The 19,562-nt window shown below is 44.5% G+C and overlaps 1 protein-coding gene across 1 annotated transcript in view; it reads right to left on the bottom strand.

The window, feature by feature from the left end:
* The window catches only part of LOC145416298 (nephrin-like), a 555,234-nt gene that overhangs the window by 276,950 nt on the left and 258,722 nt on the right, over positions 1-19,562 (bottom strand). Inside the window, exons 10-11 of the mRNA XM_080285300.1 lie at positions 6,285-6,415; positions 3,283-3,442 (exon numbers count right to left, since the gene is read on the bottom strand). Of these exons, the coding sequence (XP_080141426.1) occupies positions 3,283-3,442; positions 6,285-6,415 (291 nt within the window). The remainder of the gene's footprint in view (positions 1-3,282; positions 3,443-6,284; positions 6,416-19,562) is intronic.

The following is a 19,562-nucleotide window of genomic DNA, read 5'->3' as shown; positions in this document are numbered from 1 at the left end:
TGTTACTCCTTCTTGTTCAGTGATTCTCTGGGCAAGATTGGTTGTAGCATGAAATGCTCTCACCGAGGAAACTTTAATGCTAGGTGTTTTAGGGTCGGCTTCCCGTCCCTCTAACGCCTAGTGTGTAGCTGGGCTCTCTTTCTAGACCGGAGCTTAGACAAAGGAGAGAGGCAGGACACAAAAACTCAAGGCAATAACCCTACACGTGTATTACTAAATTCTACAGTGGAACAGGTAGATGTCATGAATACAGATACACTGGACAATTATAATTCTTAGGCCTAGATATGGGTTATTAGTATCGTGCAGGATACTACTCAGGTCAAGGTCGGGCGAGGTGAATAGCACTTAGGGCAGAGGTTTATATACTATTATTGCAGGAAGTCCAAGGTTTATATATTTGTGGAGTGGGTGGTACTATTTCACTGTTGGCAATTATTACTTTAACACTGGGGTCTGTGTGTGACTTTAGTATGTTGCCGTGTTATCAGATGGTAGCGTATTCACTGTAATAGACCCGTATTTCACTGCTTGGCAGTGTTCACGGTTTCACTTACTTTTATTCACTCCACCACTTTTATATTGCCACTGGTGTTTCTGTCACCGACCTCCTTTATATGGTTAATTCACTGCTCTGCCTTCACGTCACTAAGTCACGGACACTGTGCATTCACTGTCACTTCTTTCAGGTCTGAGGGTCGTGGCGGTCAGGTACAAGGGCGGCAGAGGTGACCCAGCCTCACTACTGATGGGGCTGGGTTCCGCCAGGGCCCTCTGTGTTCAGGGGCCACGGGATCATGCGTGGGGGAGTCTTCTCTCGTCCATGGCTGCGGATGGCGAAGGGCCTCGCGCTTTCAGGGCTTGGGGCGGGAGTACGGCCCTCAGGGCTAGGGCCGAACAACTGCCTGAACTTCTCGCTCAGGCGCCTGATGAAGAACGAAGATATAGGGCGTCTGGGTGTAGGGAGGTCCTGTCCGGGGGTCCTGGGGGGGTCTGGGGGTCCCGAGGGCTGCGGTCCCCGGTGCTCGATGGCACCACCGGGAAGGAGCTGCGATGCCGGCTCACGTCGGGGTCCGTCAGGTGAGTTTCTCTCCAGATCCGGCTGCAGGGAGAAGAGGCCAGGGGAAGTCATGGGGCTTCTCCAGTATTCCTCCAGACTGGGGACTCCCTCTGAGTCATAGGTTGGAGAACAGGAGTCAGCACCTGATGGACGAGCAGCAACAGGCTGTCTCTTGCCACAGGGCCTGGCTACTGGCTGTGGCCTTCTATGGGTGTGGCTACAGGCCGTTGCTAAGGCCCAGCTACTGGCCGTGGCCTGGGGAAGGAAGCAGCTACAAGCCGACTCAGGGGCACCTTCAGAGCGGCTACAGGCCGTCTCCTGATGTCCCTCAGAATGGCTACAAGTTGCCTCCTTTGGGAGGCTTGAGCGGCTACAGGCCGTCAAGGGAAGGGCACCTTTAGAGCAGCTACAGGCCATCTCCTGACGAAGGCAGGAGTGGCTACAGGCCATCTCCTATTTTCCCTCAGAGCGGCTACAGACCGTCTCCTTCAGGACGGTTGAGCAGCTACGGGCCGTCTCGGAAAGGACACCTTCAGAGTGGCTACAGGCCATCTCCTTCAGGAGGGTTGAGCCGCTACAGACCATCTCTGAAAGGACACCTTCAGAGCGGCTACAGACCGTCTTCTGATGAAGGCGGGAGCGACTGCAGCCTGTCTCCTGTTTTCCCTCAGAGCAGTTAGAGGCCATCTCCTTCTGGAAGGTTGAGCAGTTACCGGCCATCTCAGGGGTGCTGACTGGAGCTGGAGTAACAGCTCCACCCCGATGTTGGTTGAGGACAGTTTGCCCAGAAGGTAGTCTTGTATTTCTGCTATGGTGGTGGCAGGCGAGCTCCGGGTCATAGGGTCGCACGGCCCGGACGGACTTATGTCGTTGTCACCCTGAGTCCTGGCGTGCTGTTGGTGCTCCCCGGTGGGCTCCTTCTGGGGGTGCTACGTCGCCCTCTGTGACACTATACTGCATTTTAGAAACAATGCTGTGGGCTGGAGTGGAATGACAGGACATATTATCCCTTCGAAATATTAAATGAGATCAAAAACCCACGCATATTTACTGTACTATTTTGACTAGGTATGTGACAGTGAAAACACATGTGAAAATTATGTGTATAGGCAAAATAATACCGAAATCAGCAAGGATCATACAGAACTGAGTACGGTGTAGAGAGGTGTTTGATGGCAGCACTGTCCGAAGGCATGTGGTAATGTTTATGATTGGTACCTCTGGCGGGCGAGATGTCGATTGCCTACATTTACATCAGCCGGAAAAAAAACGACTATAGTGAGAAGGAATGCTGCTTCCCATGTATTATTTTTACAGAAAGTTTCATAGCAAAAGCTCAGACGAAGCTGCATCCGTGATCATGCCACCTCTCCTGCGCCTTCCACCGTGCTACACGGGGATTTGGTAGCGTTCATGATTGGATTGTCACACTGCCATACTGCAGAATTTCTGCCTATCAGGACTGCTTCATTCCCCGAACTGCTTCTCTTCGGAACACCATTCCCCAGAGTAGTTCCCCCCAGACTTCAATCTACATTAGTTCAAATCCAACGGTTACAAATTTTTTCAGTGAATGGAAGACATGTAGTTTGGTGACTGGATTTTTAAATCTGTTTTTCCTTCCTCTGTTCATTTTCTGTATATATATATATATATATATATATATATATATATATATATATATATATATATATATAACGTCTAATTTTCTAACAGCAACTGAAATGACAGTTATATAGAATTTTGAAAACCTAATAACGACATCATTTCAGACATACTGCAAGAAAATGGAAAGAGGTCCATTTGTCCCTTTCGTTCGAGCACGTCATCTGAGCTTGAAACATGTCAAGTTCTACTGAAACTTTAAACCACGTGAAGTACGCTTATTAAAGAATTAATATGGTAATTTAAGATTAAATTGGTACTCTGGTCCCAACTCATACTACGAAGCTGAACTGAAACTAAGTGAAACTCCGGCTATTGACTCACTCATGACATTCAGTAAAGCTGTGATGCTCATGAGTAATCAAATGGAAATGGTTAATTAAAATGTCTTATATACAGATCCCGACCGAAACTTAACTGAAACTTAATAAAGGCTATTGAAACGCTGAATACAAGACAAATATGACTGAAAATGAACCTAAAACTGAATAACAGTAACATAAAATGAACTAGCCTCAACCTGAAACTGGAATGAAACAAAACTCAGACATACTCACACATGACATCCAGTGTAGCAGGTGTGCTGGTGATGGTGGCGATGGCATTGGTCACCCTACATTGATATTTACCCCTGGCGTGCCGACTCACCTTCTGTAGCACCAGATTCCTTCCCTGGGCCAGCACTCCACCCTCCTTGTTGGTATGCAGTGGTCTGCCCTGTTGGAGGGTAGGGGGAGGGAGGAGAGGATAAGCTCTCATGAACATGGCATATGGGATCTAATTAAGCAAACTACTTTGCACTTATCTACACTCAATACCACTCTCCTCTGGCACAACAAATGATTCTGTATCATTATGCCAGCACTCCTGACTCCATGTTCTGCACCTCCCCACTCCACTCAATAACACTCCACTCTTCCCTAGTTCACCTCCTGGTTGGTGTGAAGTTTCTAGCCGTGCTAGATAAAAAAGGGTGAAGGGATCAAAGAAAAAAATAACTGACTAACCATTTAATTGAATTTCATCTGGCTTACTGACCATCCCAGTTTAGCTACGTGTCCACATCGCGGAAGTGAAATCAAGAAGAATTTCATTCGTACTAAATGCTCTGAACTCAACAACTCATATTCTTCTCTCCTTCTGGCACCTTGCCAAAAACCTTTCTAACAACTTTATCATCCTTCCCTCTTCTTTTCTGCTTTGATGATTCTGTACCTTTTTCTTCTGATAAAGCAGAACCCTACGCTCAGACTTTCTTCTCCAACTCCACCGTAGACGATTCCATTGCTGTTCCTCCATCATATCCTCCCTGTCTGACTTCCTCATGGCTAACATTAAAATTTCTTCACTTGATGTATTTTCTGCCAGCACTGGCCTCAATATTAACAAGAAGCGGCGCCAAGGCACAGCAAACCCGTCCCCGGCAGTCATTTTAGTGCTGACATATGAACACAACAGGATATCGTCAAAAATGTCATATCAAATTTAGAGTAAACCGGGTGAAAATTTACGATTTTATGCCCATTTAAAATTTGGGGCCCAACCCACTTGACATTGACCCCCTACTTCTAACCAGGGGTGTGCTCCCCCCCCCCCCCCGATGATGCGGATTTGAAAGATGCACCTTTAGGCGTTGGTTTCATGTCGATATGATGAATGAGAAAGGAGTTATGGCGAAAAAAACAATTAAAAAAAATCACATGTTTTGGGCCTACAGCCTGGGCCTTGACCCAATTTGGCCCAAAATTTATTCAGGTGATCAGAAGGTCATAGCCCATCATCCCTGCAACTTCAGTCAAATTGCACGAGTAACTTTTGCATAAAGTTAACAGACAAACAAACAGACAAACCAAATGAAAACAATACCCGTCCCCGATCCCCTCAGGGGCAGGGACGGGTAATAAGGCATATGGGCCCGATGGGGTCCCACTTGTCCTCAACATCAACTTCTTGCTGGAAGCTTCCTTTCACTCAGCCTTTCCCAACAAAGGTGACCATTCCCAACCCTCCAACAATTGCCCAATAATTTAACATCCTCTGTTTAAAAAGTTGTTGAACTTGTTCTAAAAAAAAAAAAAAAAAAAAAAAAAAAAAGCACTTCATATCACAACCTTCTTTCTGATCATCAGCATGGGTTCTGCCAGGGACACTCCACTGGCAATCTTCAAACTCGTCGTCATCCTCTTTTCGGAACTTTGGCGAAAGCTTTACCATTGCACTTGACATCTCAGAGGCTTTCGATTAAGTCTGGCATAAATCTTTAGTTCTCATAATGCCCTCTTACGATTTCTATCCTATCTGTGCCTTCATCTCAAGCTTCCTTTCTGGTCGTTCTATAGCTTCTGTTATAGATGGTCACCTTTCTTCTCCTAGAGCTAATAATAGTGGCGTTCCTCAAGCGCTCTCTCCCATCACCAACTCTCTTCCTTCTATTCATCAATGACCTGTACATCTAACCCTATCCATTCATAGGCTGATGACTCCACACTTCATCTTTCCATTCGCTTTTCGCAGAGTCCACTTCAACAATTACTTCAACAAACAAGGGATGAGGCTATGGCTTACCTAAAGTCTAACATGGCTCATATCTCTGATTGGGGTAAATGTAATCTTTTCATTGCACCAAAAACTCATTTGTTACATCTTTTAACCGGTCAAAATCTTCTGCAGGAGTATCCTGTACTTTTTAACAATATCCAACTCAATCCTGCACCATGTGCACACATACTTGTGGTTTCATTTTCTCGAAATTTTTCTTGGAAAAATTATATTACCTCTCTTGTAAAATCTGCATCCAAGAGATTAGGTGTACCAAGCTGACTCCATACCTTCTTCACCCCTACACAGTAGTTGACTTCATACACTTTTTTTTTTCCCGCCCCTGTGTAAAGTACAACTCTCATGTGTTGGGTGGCTCCCCACATCCATCCCTTCTCAAAAAGGTGGAGTCAATGCCTTTTCATTTCATTGACTTTGCTCCTCTAGCTGGCTCCATTCAAACTCTATCTCTTCACAGCATCGTTGCATCTTTATCTCCTTTCTATCGCTACTTCAATCGTCACTGCTCCTCTGAACTGTCTGCATCCCTCCACCACTATGGCTGGTGCATAACACCCTTCTAGCAATAAACTCTCAGTCCTTTTCTGTCAAACTTCCCAGTCCTTCATGTATGCAACAGGTCAACTCTGGAACTTTTTCCCTCCCTCTATACTTCATACTGTCTATGATCTCCAGTCTTTCAAACGCAGTGTGTCCAAACACCTCGAAATGAACGGATCTTGATGATGGCTCTTTTGTCTTCTTTTTGTTTTTCTTGGAGGGAACAATCCTGCAGGCTCCTGGACTTTTGTTCCTTCTTCCTTGTATAAAAAAGCTATCTCTCTGCCTGCCTACCTTTTTACCGATCCATTACATTATCCCCATCCTCTTTCTTTCTATTAACCATCTACCTACTTATCTACCTACCGATTACATCATCACCATGTCTGCGGCCACTTACTACATTCGTACTTACTCACCCGTCTATTTACGTGTCTATTTCTAGCCATGTTAGTCTCACCTGGTGGAGCCACACAACCTTGGACTCCTTAGGATTGGCTGTAATGTGACACTCGAAATACACATCCTCGCCCTCCTTGATGTTGTCAGGGGTGAGGGCAGGGGCCAGACGAGCCTCCACTCTGGGTGCATCTGAAAGGTGGGACAAGGGTGGGTTAGATGAGAGGTGGGGAGGATGATTTAGACAGTCAGACAGACAGATAGGCTGATAGACTAATAACCTAATGGACTGACAATGACAGATTGGTCGATATATACAGAAAGGCAGACAGGTAGACAGATAGACTAATACTCTAGTCGACAGACTGATACACTGACAGACTAACAGACAGATAGATAACCAGATTTTTTTTTTATGTGTCCGACTCTGGGCATAGGCTTCACAGCCTGCTCTCAATGTCCAGTAGTCCTCCTACATACCATACACCTCTACATGTCACCACTTCGGCGCTAATACCCACCGTCCATATTGAATACATGCTAGGGCCGTCTCATACAGGACTGGTGTATTGGTGTTAGCGGGGGTATTTTTACATGTCGGCGGGTCTTCTAGTAGATCAGTAATGTCTGATTTCATGAAATTCAAATCTTTAAACTGTTCCCTGCCCCAGTGGGGATTTGAACCTAGGTCCGGTAGGAGTGCAGGCCACCTCTCTACCGATTGAGATAGAAAGGTAGATCGGTAGCTTGATAGATAAATTGACAGTCTGATGGACAAATTGACAGAACGACAGACTGATGGCTCGAGGTACCGAACTGATACATAAACTGATGGATAGACTATTAAATTGATTGATAAGCAGGTTGAATTATGAACTGTAATAAATTTACACACTAGAACACAGCGCTTTTCACGAGAAAGTATTGTTTTCCTTTGCCACTGAACTGTAACAAAAACTTAGCATTAGAAAATTATTCTAGTCGCTAAGAACTGTTGTGGATGGGATGCTGGTCAGAAGTACTGAATTATTCTGCCCCAAACAAACTTTTTGCACTAATAACAGTGCTGGTCAAGAAATTTTAAAAAGAATGCAGAGTCGTATTTTAATTCTGCCACTGAGTAATAGCAAGAGATTAAAAGGGGAGTGTGGTGCTAGTTACGAAGAAGTGCTATGGAAATGAAGAGACGTAGAACTGTCTTATTTATCACTGAGCTGCAAAAGTATTTAACACTAGAATATGCTGCCAGTCACGAAGAGAAGTCAAGGAAAAGGATGTGAAGTCCAGCTGCAGTGTTGTCTTTGTAACACCAGCATACTGTGGGAGGCGGTGGCTCAATCGGTAGAGAGGTGGCCTGCGGTCCTACCGGACTCAAGTTCAAATCCCAGCTGGAGCAAACAGTTTAAGGATTTGAATTTCATGTTAAGCAAACTTTGCCAATCTAACAGAAGACCCGCCGACATGTCGTAAAAATACCCCCGCTAATACCAAAACACCAGTCCTGTATGAGACAGCCCTAGCATGTATTGAATATGGACGGTGGGTGTTAGCGCCGAAGTGGTGACATGTAGAGGTGTATGATATGTAGGAGGACTACTGGGCCTTGGGAGCAGGCTGTGAAGCCTATGCCCAGAGTCGAGGACATAAAAAAAAATACTGCAAGTCTCCACGAACTTCAGCAGTTAGGATGTACAGTACAGCCGAAATATTGTCAAATTCTCTCTGAACTATGGGAAAAGCTGCAGAAAAGGGCAAAATCGCACCCAGAATGAAGTGAACGGACAATAGTATACATAATCTAAAAAAAAAAAAAAAAAATTGCCCTCTCTTTAGGGATCGGAGCAGAGTTTACCCACGCCGTATGCTATGACTAGTAATTGTGAGTGTAATAATAAGTGCTGAAAGTAACGTCTTATCTGTATGAGTGACCGAATACATGATGAAGTGCATGGAATTGGTTGGACACACATATATCCTCTCTCACTCTCTCTCTACACACACACACACACAGACACCGTGCAAGACAGAGTTAGAATGATGGAAATCATAAAAGTCATACAGAAACACAGTACGCATAAAGTGGCGCGAGCGCGCACGCACGCACGCGCACACACACACACACACACACACACACACACACACACACACACACACACACACACACACACAAAATAGAATCTGAGCCGTGCCTGCCGTGGCGTAGAAGGTGAACATTGAACAGTTGAATGCAAGCACAGCGACACGGATTGGGAAGTTTAGCTTGCCTTTATCGAAGTTTGCACACCGGGTAATGGGTTTGCTGTTGGTAGTAAGTTTGCATATTATATACCCTTATACAGTGTGATCTCGCATCTAACGAGTTCATATCTAACGAATTCGCATCTAACGACACTATTGGACCTCTACCTATATTCGCATCTAACGAGGAAGTTTCGAATCTAACGAAAAAAATCACGGGCGCGCGGTTCAAATCTGCCGCCACCTTGGCCAAGTGCGTGACGTCATTGGCCCTTGTAGCGGAATTGTTGCAACCAGAGGAAACAACAACTGCTGAAGAGATGGTGGAAGATACTGAGCTTGAGTTGATGGCAGAAGAAGAGGAAAGCAAAGAATAAAACAAAAAAGAAAGTTATGGGTGGCTACCTGTCTAGGAAGATTACCGATCTGGCACAAATGGAAGAGTTTCTGCGTGGTACCGTACACCAAAGTCTCTGTGGATGGGAAAGGTGTTACCTTTGCTACAGAAACTAAACCAGGAGCTCAGTGAGGCCTATGCAAAGAAAGTGAATGAAAGAAGACAAACAGTTATCACCGAATATTTAAACAAATGTCGTGAGCTTGAGGAAGTTGTGACAAATCTCGATGGAAATGAAGGGCAAGAGACTGTGAGTGATGATGAGAACATAGAAAATCTTCTTGGTGGCATTCCTGATGACTATTCTGCATTTTTGGGGATGGAAAAGAATGCAGGCGAAAAGATACCAAAACTCGGGGAGGGATCGCGAGAGGCAATGGAGAGCCTGAGGAGTAAGGAGGGTTGTGGTGGTGGTGGCGGTGGCGTAGGCGAGGAAGAGGGAGGAGGAGTGGCCCAGCAGCCTCCCTTCTCGCCTCGGATACAAACCTTTCGTCTAACCCACGCACCTCATTTATCACTCACAGGTGAGTTATCCACATTGTTTCTTTATTTTGTATTTTATACCACTATGTATGATTATATGAATTAATACCAATAACTTACATAATGAGAAAATAGGGTCAAAATAGGGAGTCCAATTTTTTTTGACCTATTATAATTTCTCCATATACTTATGAATTCGCATCTAACGAATTCGCATCTAGCGAGTGTTTTTTGGTACCTCTTCATCGTTAGATGCGAGATCCAAGTGTACCCCCGACACGTTATTTATCGGAAACGACTGCACCCATAAGTATTGCCCTAAAATGAAATATCTTTACCTTTGCTTCATCTCTACTGTATTATCGTCACCTTTATCATCATGGTCTTAATACTAATTGTATGTTCGTTAATATGTGGTTGTATATTATAAGTACGGGAAGAAAAGTAATATCCTTTATTATTATCACCGTTATCATCATCGTCGTCGTTACTGCCAGTGCTTATTAACATCATTATGTCGATTCGTTCGTTATTGTCATCACCACCACCACCATCACCATCATCATAATTAACAGCATCACTATAAACTTATCATCAATTATTGTAGTAAACGTATTTCCCACTTACAGGGTTGCCATACGTCCGGATTTTCCTGGACATGTCCTACATTCAAGTGTCATAATCTTCGTCCGGAAGGAATTTTCAAATTTCTCCAAAAGTCTGGAATTTCAGCTTCCATCACTCTTTCAGAAAATCTAATATACCTGTACTATTAAACTCTGTGATGAGAGAGAGAGAGAGAGAGAGAGAGAGAGAGAGAGAGAGAGAGAGAGAGAGAGAGAGAGACTTTCGTTGTTTTCGTCAGCTGGTAAGTGTTGCCAACTTGGCTGGTTTAGTGCTAGCACCTAGCTAAACTGTCCTGCCATTTCCTCTTGTTCAGCCACGAGATTTTTTTTTTTTTCATACTTAGTGCTGTTATAGCCAAATACTAAATGGTAATTACACACAATTATTGGCTTAGTTTTCATTTTTACACTGTACCATTTGTTATTCTTGTGATCTTATGCTGCATCAAATGCGTTGTTGCGTTTTAGTCATAATCTTGCCAATTCTGTACTTTGCCTGTTTTACAGTATATTGTTAAAAGGTTAAAGAAGGCGCTCCAAGCGGACTGAGCCTGTGCAAGTTTATATCCAAGGGATGGTTAGGGTTCATTGCTCACGTAATGCTACTCGGGGATGAGTGAGGCTAGTCACTCTCATCTTAAATGTCAGGATGATGAATCATGGACGGATGGATGGATGGATGCAGTACAGTAGCACTTGTGTGTGTGTGTGTGTGTGTGTGTGTGTGTGTGTGTATATATATATATATATATATATATATATATATATATATATATACAAGGTTTCATAATGCCAAAAACCCAAAGTTTGTTTTGGGAGGGGGGGGGGGAGCATGGCTTTCGGTGGAGGCGTCCTATTATGACTGTTCAGATATGGCAACCCTACCCACTAACGGATATTTCATTAATTACATAAATGTGATGTTAAGAATGTGACTAAACATTGCTTCCGATTTCAGTGCCAACTGTATGATTTCAGCATATGGATGGGAGTTTGTAATCCATATACACCAGCGTTAATCACCGACCTGTCCAATCCTCCACATGCTGTGCTGAGTGATGGCGCACGAGGCGTGCAATTATATTCAATAATTCATGTTATTAGTGACACCACCTGACTGAAAAACGACACACGTTCCGGTGAGAAAAGCCCTGTGGCAAAATGGAGACACATCGTGTTGGGGAAACCGACGATTAATTCAAGAGAGAAAAGTGATGAATTGTCCGATACTTTGAGTTACGGCCACGGACTCCAGGTTTACAACCCTCCCCCCCCCCCACCTTTTGCTCTCCTCTCTCGACCCTCTCCTTCCTCTGCGATCACCACTGTCACTCCCTCCACGCCCCTCCCCATCCATCCTACGCCTCCCCCCTCACCTCCATCATTACCTGTGTCAAAGGAGGAAACAATAGGACATTCGTGATTTGTGGGGTTTTGCGGACGTACCTGTAAGGGCAACTAACAGGTCTTTATTATTTATTTCGCACTTTGCATCTACCATAAATAATGCATTATATAATATCTACATCTGCTTAGCTTGAACACTACGATGACGTCTTAGGTAATTTATGTTACCTTCAATTTTTTTTATTTTGCGTCAGAGCGTTCGTCAGCTACAGCACTACTGTGGCGCTCTGGTTAATTGAAGAGTAACTGTTAATATACAGAAAAAACTACAGGCAAAAGAGAGAGATGCCAGGGAGCTTAAAACATGATAAGAAAACAGCGCCCCTGATCATATTGGCTGTCGGGGCTAGGCCGCCGCTATATGCCTGTTGTGGGTTGAGGAGGGCTGAGGAATGTAAAGTATGAGGGTTGGGTTGCAACAGATTTCATGCTTGGCTCAGATTTGTCTTTGGTGTCTGGAAATGGCTGAGATTTTTGTTGTCAGTGGCATTTGTGTGTACGGATCAACACTACATCGTCCATGTCTATACTCCCCCATTACAAAAGTGGACCTGACTTTAGGCTACTTAGTCTTGGCAATGGAGGGTAGACATCAAAGTATTTGTTATCCAATTATATATCTCTGTGCGGCATATGAACAACAAACCCCAACCGCCTCTGAACTTGAGTCCTAATGATCCCATCGAGTTAGAGGGTCATAACCCACTAACCTGTTAGGTGTTCATTCGCTGGTTATATCGTTACCATCCAGCTTTGTAAATGGGCATAAGGAAACTACGGCTTTTCCTTCAGTGACGAGTCATGTGTAAGTACGGTTACACTAGTGTGCATCAAGTAAATGGACTGATGGCGCCCGTACCCTGTGTGTGTGTGTGTGTGTGTGTGTGTGTGTAAAATACTTGCACCAAATACCTGCAACCTTTCACCCAGGAATTCTGGTCCTCCACTCCACTTTACAGGGACGAGAGAGAGAGAGAGAGAGAGAGCGAGAGGAGTGGAGGGGTCGGCAGGAGAGAGGAGTGGGATAAAGGAGAGAGGTGAAAGTGAGAGGAGAGGGGGTTAGGCAAGAGGGAAGGGAGAGTTGAAAGGGGAGGAGGGGAGGGGACGGGAGGGCTCGGACAGACTACCCAACCCTATTTTTAAAAAGACGGTAAAGGTAAATGTTTCAGGTGACATATTTTGGTAGGAACGATGCAGCGGGCCCAGGGCAAATATCCGCTGAGTGAGCAAGGCCAGACGGGCAGGACAGGAGGGAGGGTGAGGGGAGAAGAGCGATGGTGCGTCATTTCTACTTTATTCTTGTTGCTGCCAGAAAATTTTATTAGGGGAGACTTTTCCAACATCCGGTGAGTAACGAAAGCGAGACATGCGGGAAAGAAGAAGGGAGGGTAGAAACATACGATTAGGTATATTTATTACATCACTGATACTTTAGACTCTAATTTTTAGTCTTTTTGTACTGAACAGAATGAAAGCTGTAAGAAACCCCTCCTGTTCAGGAACCCTCTTATGAGGTGAAAAATATCGTCTTGAGACGATGAGTTACGATATAATTATGAAAGAAGTACATTGGTTGTTTTTCTTGCTAGAATTACATAGTCATATTTTGCTAAGAGTATAACTTCAACATCTGGTGAGAAATGAAGGCAGGATGACCATATAAGGAGGAAAAGGAAAGGAGGGATTGGTAAGGGTATAGCATTCTTTATTAACCCGCCGTGTCCTGTTGACGTATGTATACGTCCACACGTTTTGTCACTGTCAGTCCCGTTGATGTATATAAATGCGCATCAATTGCAAGGTCCCTAATTTGCACAATTTTCAATTTTTGCGCGTAATTTTTGGTACATATACACGGGACACCATCCTCTACAAGATGCCAGGCAGGGACAATGCCTTACCCCACATGACCTCCATCCCCCCCCCCGCACGCCATTGTCTCGGCAATTCACCTGTTACCAGTGACCTGGCCAGTAAAGACATGTCGTGCCATGGTACGAAATTCAGGGCCAGAGTGATTCCCCAATCGATGACAATGTGGAGGACAAAGTTTACATAACATTAGAGGAAGAAACAGCCAGAAATGATGATCAGGTAATGTGGGAAAAAAAAGGTCATGAATGGTGATGAGTTAGTGAGTGAAACAATGCTTATAATGCCTATATTACTGTTTGAAAACCAATATACTCTTGTACTACATATAAATTTGTACCAAGTAAATAAATAAATACTGTTTATGAGTGGATAAAATAGTAACCCTCCCATAGAACTCGTTTTCTTTGGTGCCAGCCTGTTAGAAAACCCAGTCAGGTAAGGAAGTACTTGTACCTAGATCGAGTATTTTAAACCTCAGGTGAGCGATTTCTCTATGAATTTTCGATGTTTCTCACCAAAAGCGGATGTTTGAGCCAAAAAAAAAAAAAAGTTCCAAAAATGTCAGGACTGGGGCGTACCAATGCCCAGAAAACGTCGGGATGGGGCGGGTTAATATTCTCTTATGAAGGTATACCGAGGATGGGATGGAGGTATAAGGTGGAGAACTGTATGAGAGAGGGAGTGTGAGAAAAGGAGAGGGCAGGCATAAAAAGGATTAAAGGGTACCATGGAAGTTGTTGTTGATGAGCAACTTCGATCTGTCTAGCCCAGCAAGTCCATCTCCCGCAAGCAAGCAGTAGCCTCTGCAGTGAACCGGTGTTCTCTTGCGGCAGACAATGCTTCACCACAGTGAGCGAGGCGTGGGAAGAGAATGGGGGTTTGGTTTCTGGATGGATGTCACAATAACGTTTCTCCAACTAATTAACAGGGACACCATAGTAGGCTCTACAAAACCCCATTATTTGGTTACTTGGCTACCACCAACCATTATATTTGATTTCCTGGGTTACAAGAAACCATTTGAGTATGACCACACTGCTGAAGGCTCACAGGGAGGGAAGCAGGGAGGGTAGCAGGTTGCAGGCAGCACAGTGGGGTGAGAGAAGAGATTTTGTGGTCCTACAGGAAATGGCGAATGCTGTGTGGTGGGAGATCAGTCATTGATCAGTGCTCTCCAAGACGGGTGCAATGGCACTATCAGAGCTCTCTAGAAACTCTTTTAGTGGAGGATGCATCCTTAAATTTTAGTGGCCTGACTTTGATATCGGTATTATTCCTTTCTCAAGTTCCTGGCAAATGGTGCATCATTCTGAGCTTTGGATTTTCGTTTCCATGTTGAAAAGTGCACTGTGACGGTACAGTAACTGTCAAGGATACATGCAAAGCAGTATTAGATGTTTTCCAGAAGGAATATTTACCATATTCATTTTTACCACTCTTACTTTTATACAGCGGAACTACACAAGTACCCGCCCGATTAATCAGCACCATACTACTCACAAAACACAGATTCAGCAATCTTACTAACCAGTCAACGCAAGTCGCTCCAGTACCTTTTAAACATTCCACAGCACAAGCATCCATACCTGCTTTCTTTGTTTTCGTCTCCTTTACTGCCTCCTGCAGTGATCAAATACTCATTCAACTCTCCCAGCACATTTATTCCTTGCTCCCTTCCATCTGCCAGAATCTGAATCTCCCTTTCCCCCCTCTACATTTAATAATCGGTCAAAGTACTCTGCCCATCTCTTCCTTACTGCATCCCTCTCAATTAACATCCTTCCAGCCTCTGTTTTTACTCGTCCTTCGTTTCTAGACTCTCCCTTTCGCACCTTCTTCACCTCCTTTCAAAATATTTTCTTATTCTGTTGAGGATTCTCAGTCAATTGCCTACCCCACCTCTCATCTGCTGGCACTTGAGCATCATGCACAGCCCTTCTCGCCCTATTCTCTCATATGACACCTCATCCTTCCTCTGCAGTCACACTTCATATGCACGTCTTTTCCCCGTTACAGCCATACTTACTTCCTCGCACCACCAGTCACTTCCCTTCCTTACACCACCACCCACTCTTCTCACACCACACACCTCTTCCGCATAACCCACCACTGCACTCTTAAACAACTGCCATTCCTCCTCCACACCGCCATTTTCCATATCTTTTGCTCCATTCCACTCACCTTTCAACTTCTGATACTCTATAATTTTCTCCTTTTTATCCAACTCACTTTCAAAACCTCCCAGCCACACCCAACTCTCCTAGCCCTCACCCACCTCATACCTACTGTCAACTTTCCCTCCACCAGGTAGTGGTCAGACATACCTCCACCCTTCCCTGTCAAAACTCTCACATCTAACAATCTTCCTCTTCCATTCCTGGACACAACCACATAGTCCATCAATGATCTATCAACCACCCTTGCACCTCCCTGTCTCACCCAAGTATACTCTAGTCTTTCTTCTCAAACAAGGCATTTCCAACCACCATCTCTTGCTCAACACATATTTCTATCATTTTTTCTCCATTATCATTTCTTCCAGGCACACCATGCATACCAACGACACCTTCAACTGCTACATTTCATACTGTTTCTAAAAAAAATATGCTCAAAGGTAAAACCGGGCTTGGATGACGAACTGGTAACGAGCTCTCAGTGCTTTTCACGAACTCCCCTCCCGAACACACACTGCCCCTTTCGCCCCTTTCATTTCGCTTACTGTAGGTCTCTCATCTCTCCCATTTCCCTCATTCTGTTTCGTTCATTCACCACACCCCTCACATCTCACCGCCTCGCTTCTGTCATTCCCCGAATCTTATTCCTTTCATTTATCTTACCCTATATTCTCTTTAACCCTTCTTTGAGTGGCACTCCTACCCCTCTTATCCCAAAATTGTATCTGTACTTTTTAATAACTGCCTAAATTTTCTCATTCTCACACCTTTTGCATGTGCGGTACATAATCATTCTTATTCATATTCGCTGTATAATTCTCTCTCTCTCTCTCTCTCTCTCTCTCTCTCTCTCTCTCTCTCTCGTACTTCAAGAGGTCACATTACTTCTGTAACGTCATCTTGTAGGTGATGGGTAATCTGAACCAGCTTCGTGCAATTTTCAACCTTTCAAAGTCTCTCTGATTTAGGATCTTACTTGCTTCTTTGCGCTATACTTTTATTTATTTATTCATTTATTTGTTTATTTATTGCCAGGGCGGGGTTCAATCACATTCACATTTTGAGCAGGCGAAGACAAGCGTTTTTTTCCCTCTATTTCTTTCTCTTCCTTTGTCATCTTTCATTCTTTAACTCTTGTGAAATGTTGCATTAGTCTCGACCCACAGTCGTACTGAAACAGAGGCTGCATACGCTCTTCTCAAAGGTAGACATACACCACCCTTTTGTCGCACCCCTTCCCCTCCCTCCCCGGCCCATTCTGTTAGCTTCCTAATTAAAGAGTTAACCTCTATTCTTAGTCATGGACTTATTTGGCCAGCTCTAAAACAGTGTTCCACCTTCAGATTTTCCCCTGGCCTGCAACCTCCAGTTTTTTCACTGGCAGTGTGTCCATACACCTTGTAAATACAGGATCATCATATCTGGTTTATTGTTTTCTTATTCTTCCTACCCTTGGTACCTTTTACTGTTCACAAATTTCTGCCCCTTTCCCCCATTCCATTCCCTCCCATCACCTCATCTAACTTCATCACTGCCACTCCCCTGTCCTCTCTTTTTATTACCCTACTCCCTGCTCCCTTCTCTCCAGGCCACTCTCCCTTGATTATTCCCTTCTCCCTCACTCTGTCACCCTCCCCCTTCTCCTCACCCTCCCACACAGTGCCCTCCCTCCCTCCGTCCCTCTCCACTCACTCTCACCATTGCTCACAGCTGACGCAGTAATTTTCACCAATATTTTCCCCTTGAACTTCTTCTTGAAATCCTTGACCTCTTTACCTGAACTTGATAACTAACTGAGGTCTTATCTAAACCAAATATAACCCTCTGCCAGTAAGAAACAGCACAACATTATGCTGAAGGGTATAATGGAAACAGTTCTTTGTCACTTTACTGCAGCTACTACTACTACTATTTTTTTTTAAATCACCTCCATCCATTGGGGAATTATATTGTGAAGATCAAAACCAATCCTCCTAATACAGTTCTCCATTTGGAGTTGTAATGTGAAGGTTAACACTAACCCTCATATTACAATCCGTTGGCCCCAAGCTCGCCAACGGCTGTAGTTACCAACCATCTACTATTACTATTATTATTTTATTTTTTTATTTATTAATATTACAGTGTAAATAAAGACATTAAACTATTGGAGTTGCTGGTCTATGCGACTCTCAACCACTGTAGCTTCGTAATCCATACCCGCCAGAGAGACAGGCCTGAGGGCTGATGATCTTGTGCCCCTGAGACATAGCAGAGCAGACCTCACGAGGGAGAATAAAAGTCGACATCTCATTCAGGCCATAACAGAACTCTGCAGTTGATGTTTCTTCTCAGAAAGAACCTCTGCCAGTCTCGAGTAGAATCTCACTGCCTCTGGACCCATCCCACTTGATGTTGTGAAAGTGGAGTGAATCGACCGTGGTCCACATGTCGGATCCTTTTTTGATAGTTTCTGTTTTTTTTTCTTGTTCATTCTTTTTGTGTGCAGCTTCAAGAGACAGTTCACGTTGACACGCTGCCATGGGATCGAATATCCTGATGTTGAAGAACGCCCTTTGCCCACGTGTCCAGAAACCTCGAGCACTGATATCCACTCTTGCATCATTTGATGTGTTTGCCGTTCTGTGAGTTAAGTGCTCGCCGTCCAGGGGTAGCAGAGCTGGCTCAGTCGTGACATCATGGCATATTTCCTGCAGCATTTTGGCTTCATCATGTCGGATGCAAACAAAGCCTCCCTTCTTGCATACCATTGCATGGTTTGCATCAAAGGCAGTGCCACAGGCACAGTGTTGAGGTAGGTTCTCTATTGGCTACCCATATCTCAAGGCCATGATGTCAATAAATTCTTGTTTGTTGAAGTGAAAGCCTTTTGCCTTGAGAGGCAGGGTTGTGAGCCAGTTCGATGCCCCAGTCTCCTGTGCAATTTCAACTCATCTGCACTGGTCTGGTGTTAGATGTTCGATTATATGCTGCAGCTGGTCTTTCTGTCTTGCTTCATGCTCCTTGCTTATATGTGTCCTTATGTCTTTCTGCCTTTAGTGGTCGATTTCACTTGTCTCAACCTAGGCGCAGATCTTCTGTGACAAGGATGCGGTGAGCCTGAGTGAATTTCTGTGTTCATAGCTTGCCACGGCTTCCCATCTATGGTGGTAGTGGTAGAAGGTCCCTCTCTTCTGGTGTGGGGATGTGGCCATTGGTTAGAGATGGGAGGAATGAATCTCTGATTGCATCCTCCAGTGGTTGTAGCAGCAACTCGATGTCTGGTATGGTCCTCATCCCGAAGGTCCACTTGTGCTTTACACCATAGGTAAATGCACTGTATGCTGCATAGGGTTCTGTTTTTCACATGGCTGGATAGTGTATGAATTTCTTCTATCCATGTCTTTACCTTATCACTCACATATTTGTCCTTGAATTCCTTAGTTCCAATCACAGCCCCTAGATGCCTCTGACCTTCCTTGGTCACTAACACATTTGTGCCTCTAAATGCCTCTTGTGCATCTTGATAGTAAGCTGGTTTCACGATCAAGATGGACTTACTTGCATTAGAGTAGTAACCTATTTCAGGGCCATGAGATGTTACAAGGTCCTACCATTTCCTCACATCCTCAACCTTGCCAGCACCCGTGAGATCATCTGCACAGGCTAGCTGTTTTACATTGGTTGCCTAGTATTTGATCTGTTGTTGCAGCACTGTCATCGCCAGGGCGTACATGGCCATGGCAACGGGGTCCCCGTGGGTAGTTCCTTCTGTGGACTGGATTACACCGACATCGTGAGCCGCTGTCTTACCCACAATGTAAAGGTCTGCTGGTTCTTTGTAGGTGTTTTCCACATATTGGGCAAATGCTGGGCATTTATCCTTGATACTGTGCAGCAATGCCTCCCGGTTGATGGAATTAAATGCATTTGAGGCATCAACTAATAATACTGCCTGACAGTCCTCTTCCCCAAATATTTTCCTCATGGACTGAACCGCTGCCTCACCTCCTGCCTGCTGGCCTGCACACACCTGGAGGTTGCCAACTGCCTGCTTCACATCATCTTTCACCACCTCCATGATGCATTTTCCTATAATCCGTCTTAAGACTTCACCCACCCCGATGGGCCTGCATCCAGGATTCTTATCAAGGGGGATT

Source organism: Coenobita brevimanus, chromosome 105 (genome assembly GCF_032717465.1).
Source record: "Coenobita brevimanus isolate Jiangsu-jjx chromosome 105, ASM3271746v2, whole genome shotgun sequence".
Taxonomy (NCBI): Eukaryota; Metazoa; Arthropoda; class Malacostraca; order Decapoda; family Coenobitidae; genus Coenobita; species Coenobita brevimanus.
This window is presented reverse-complemented; position numbering and strand designations above follow the sequence as displayed.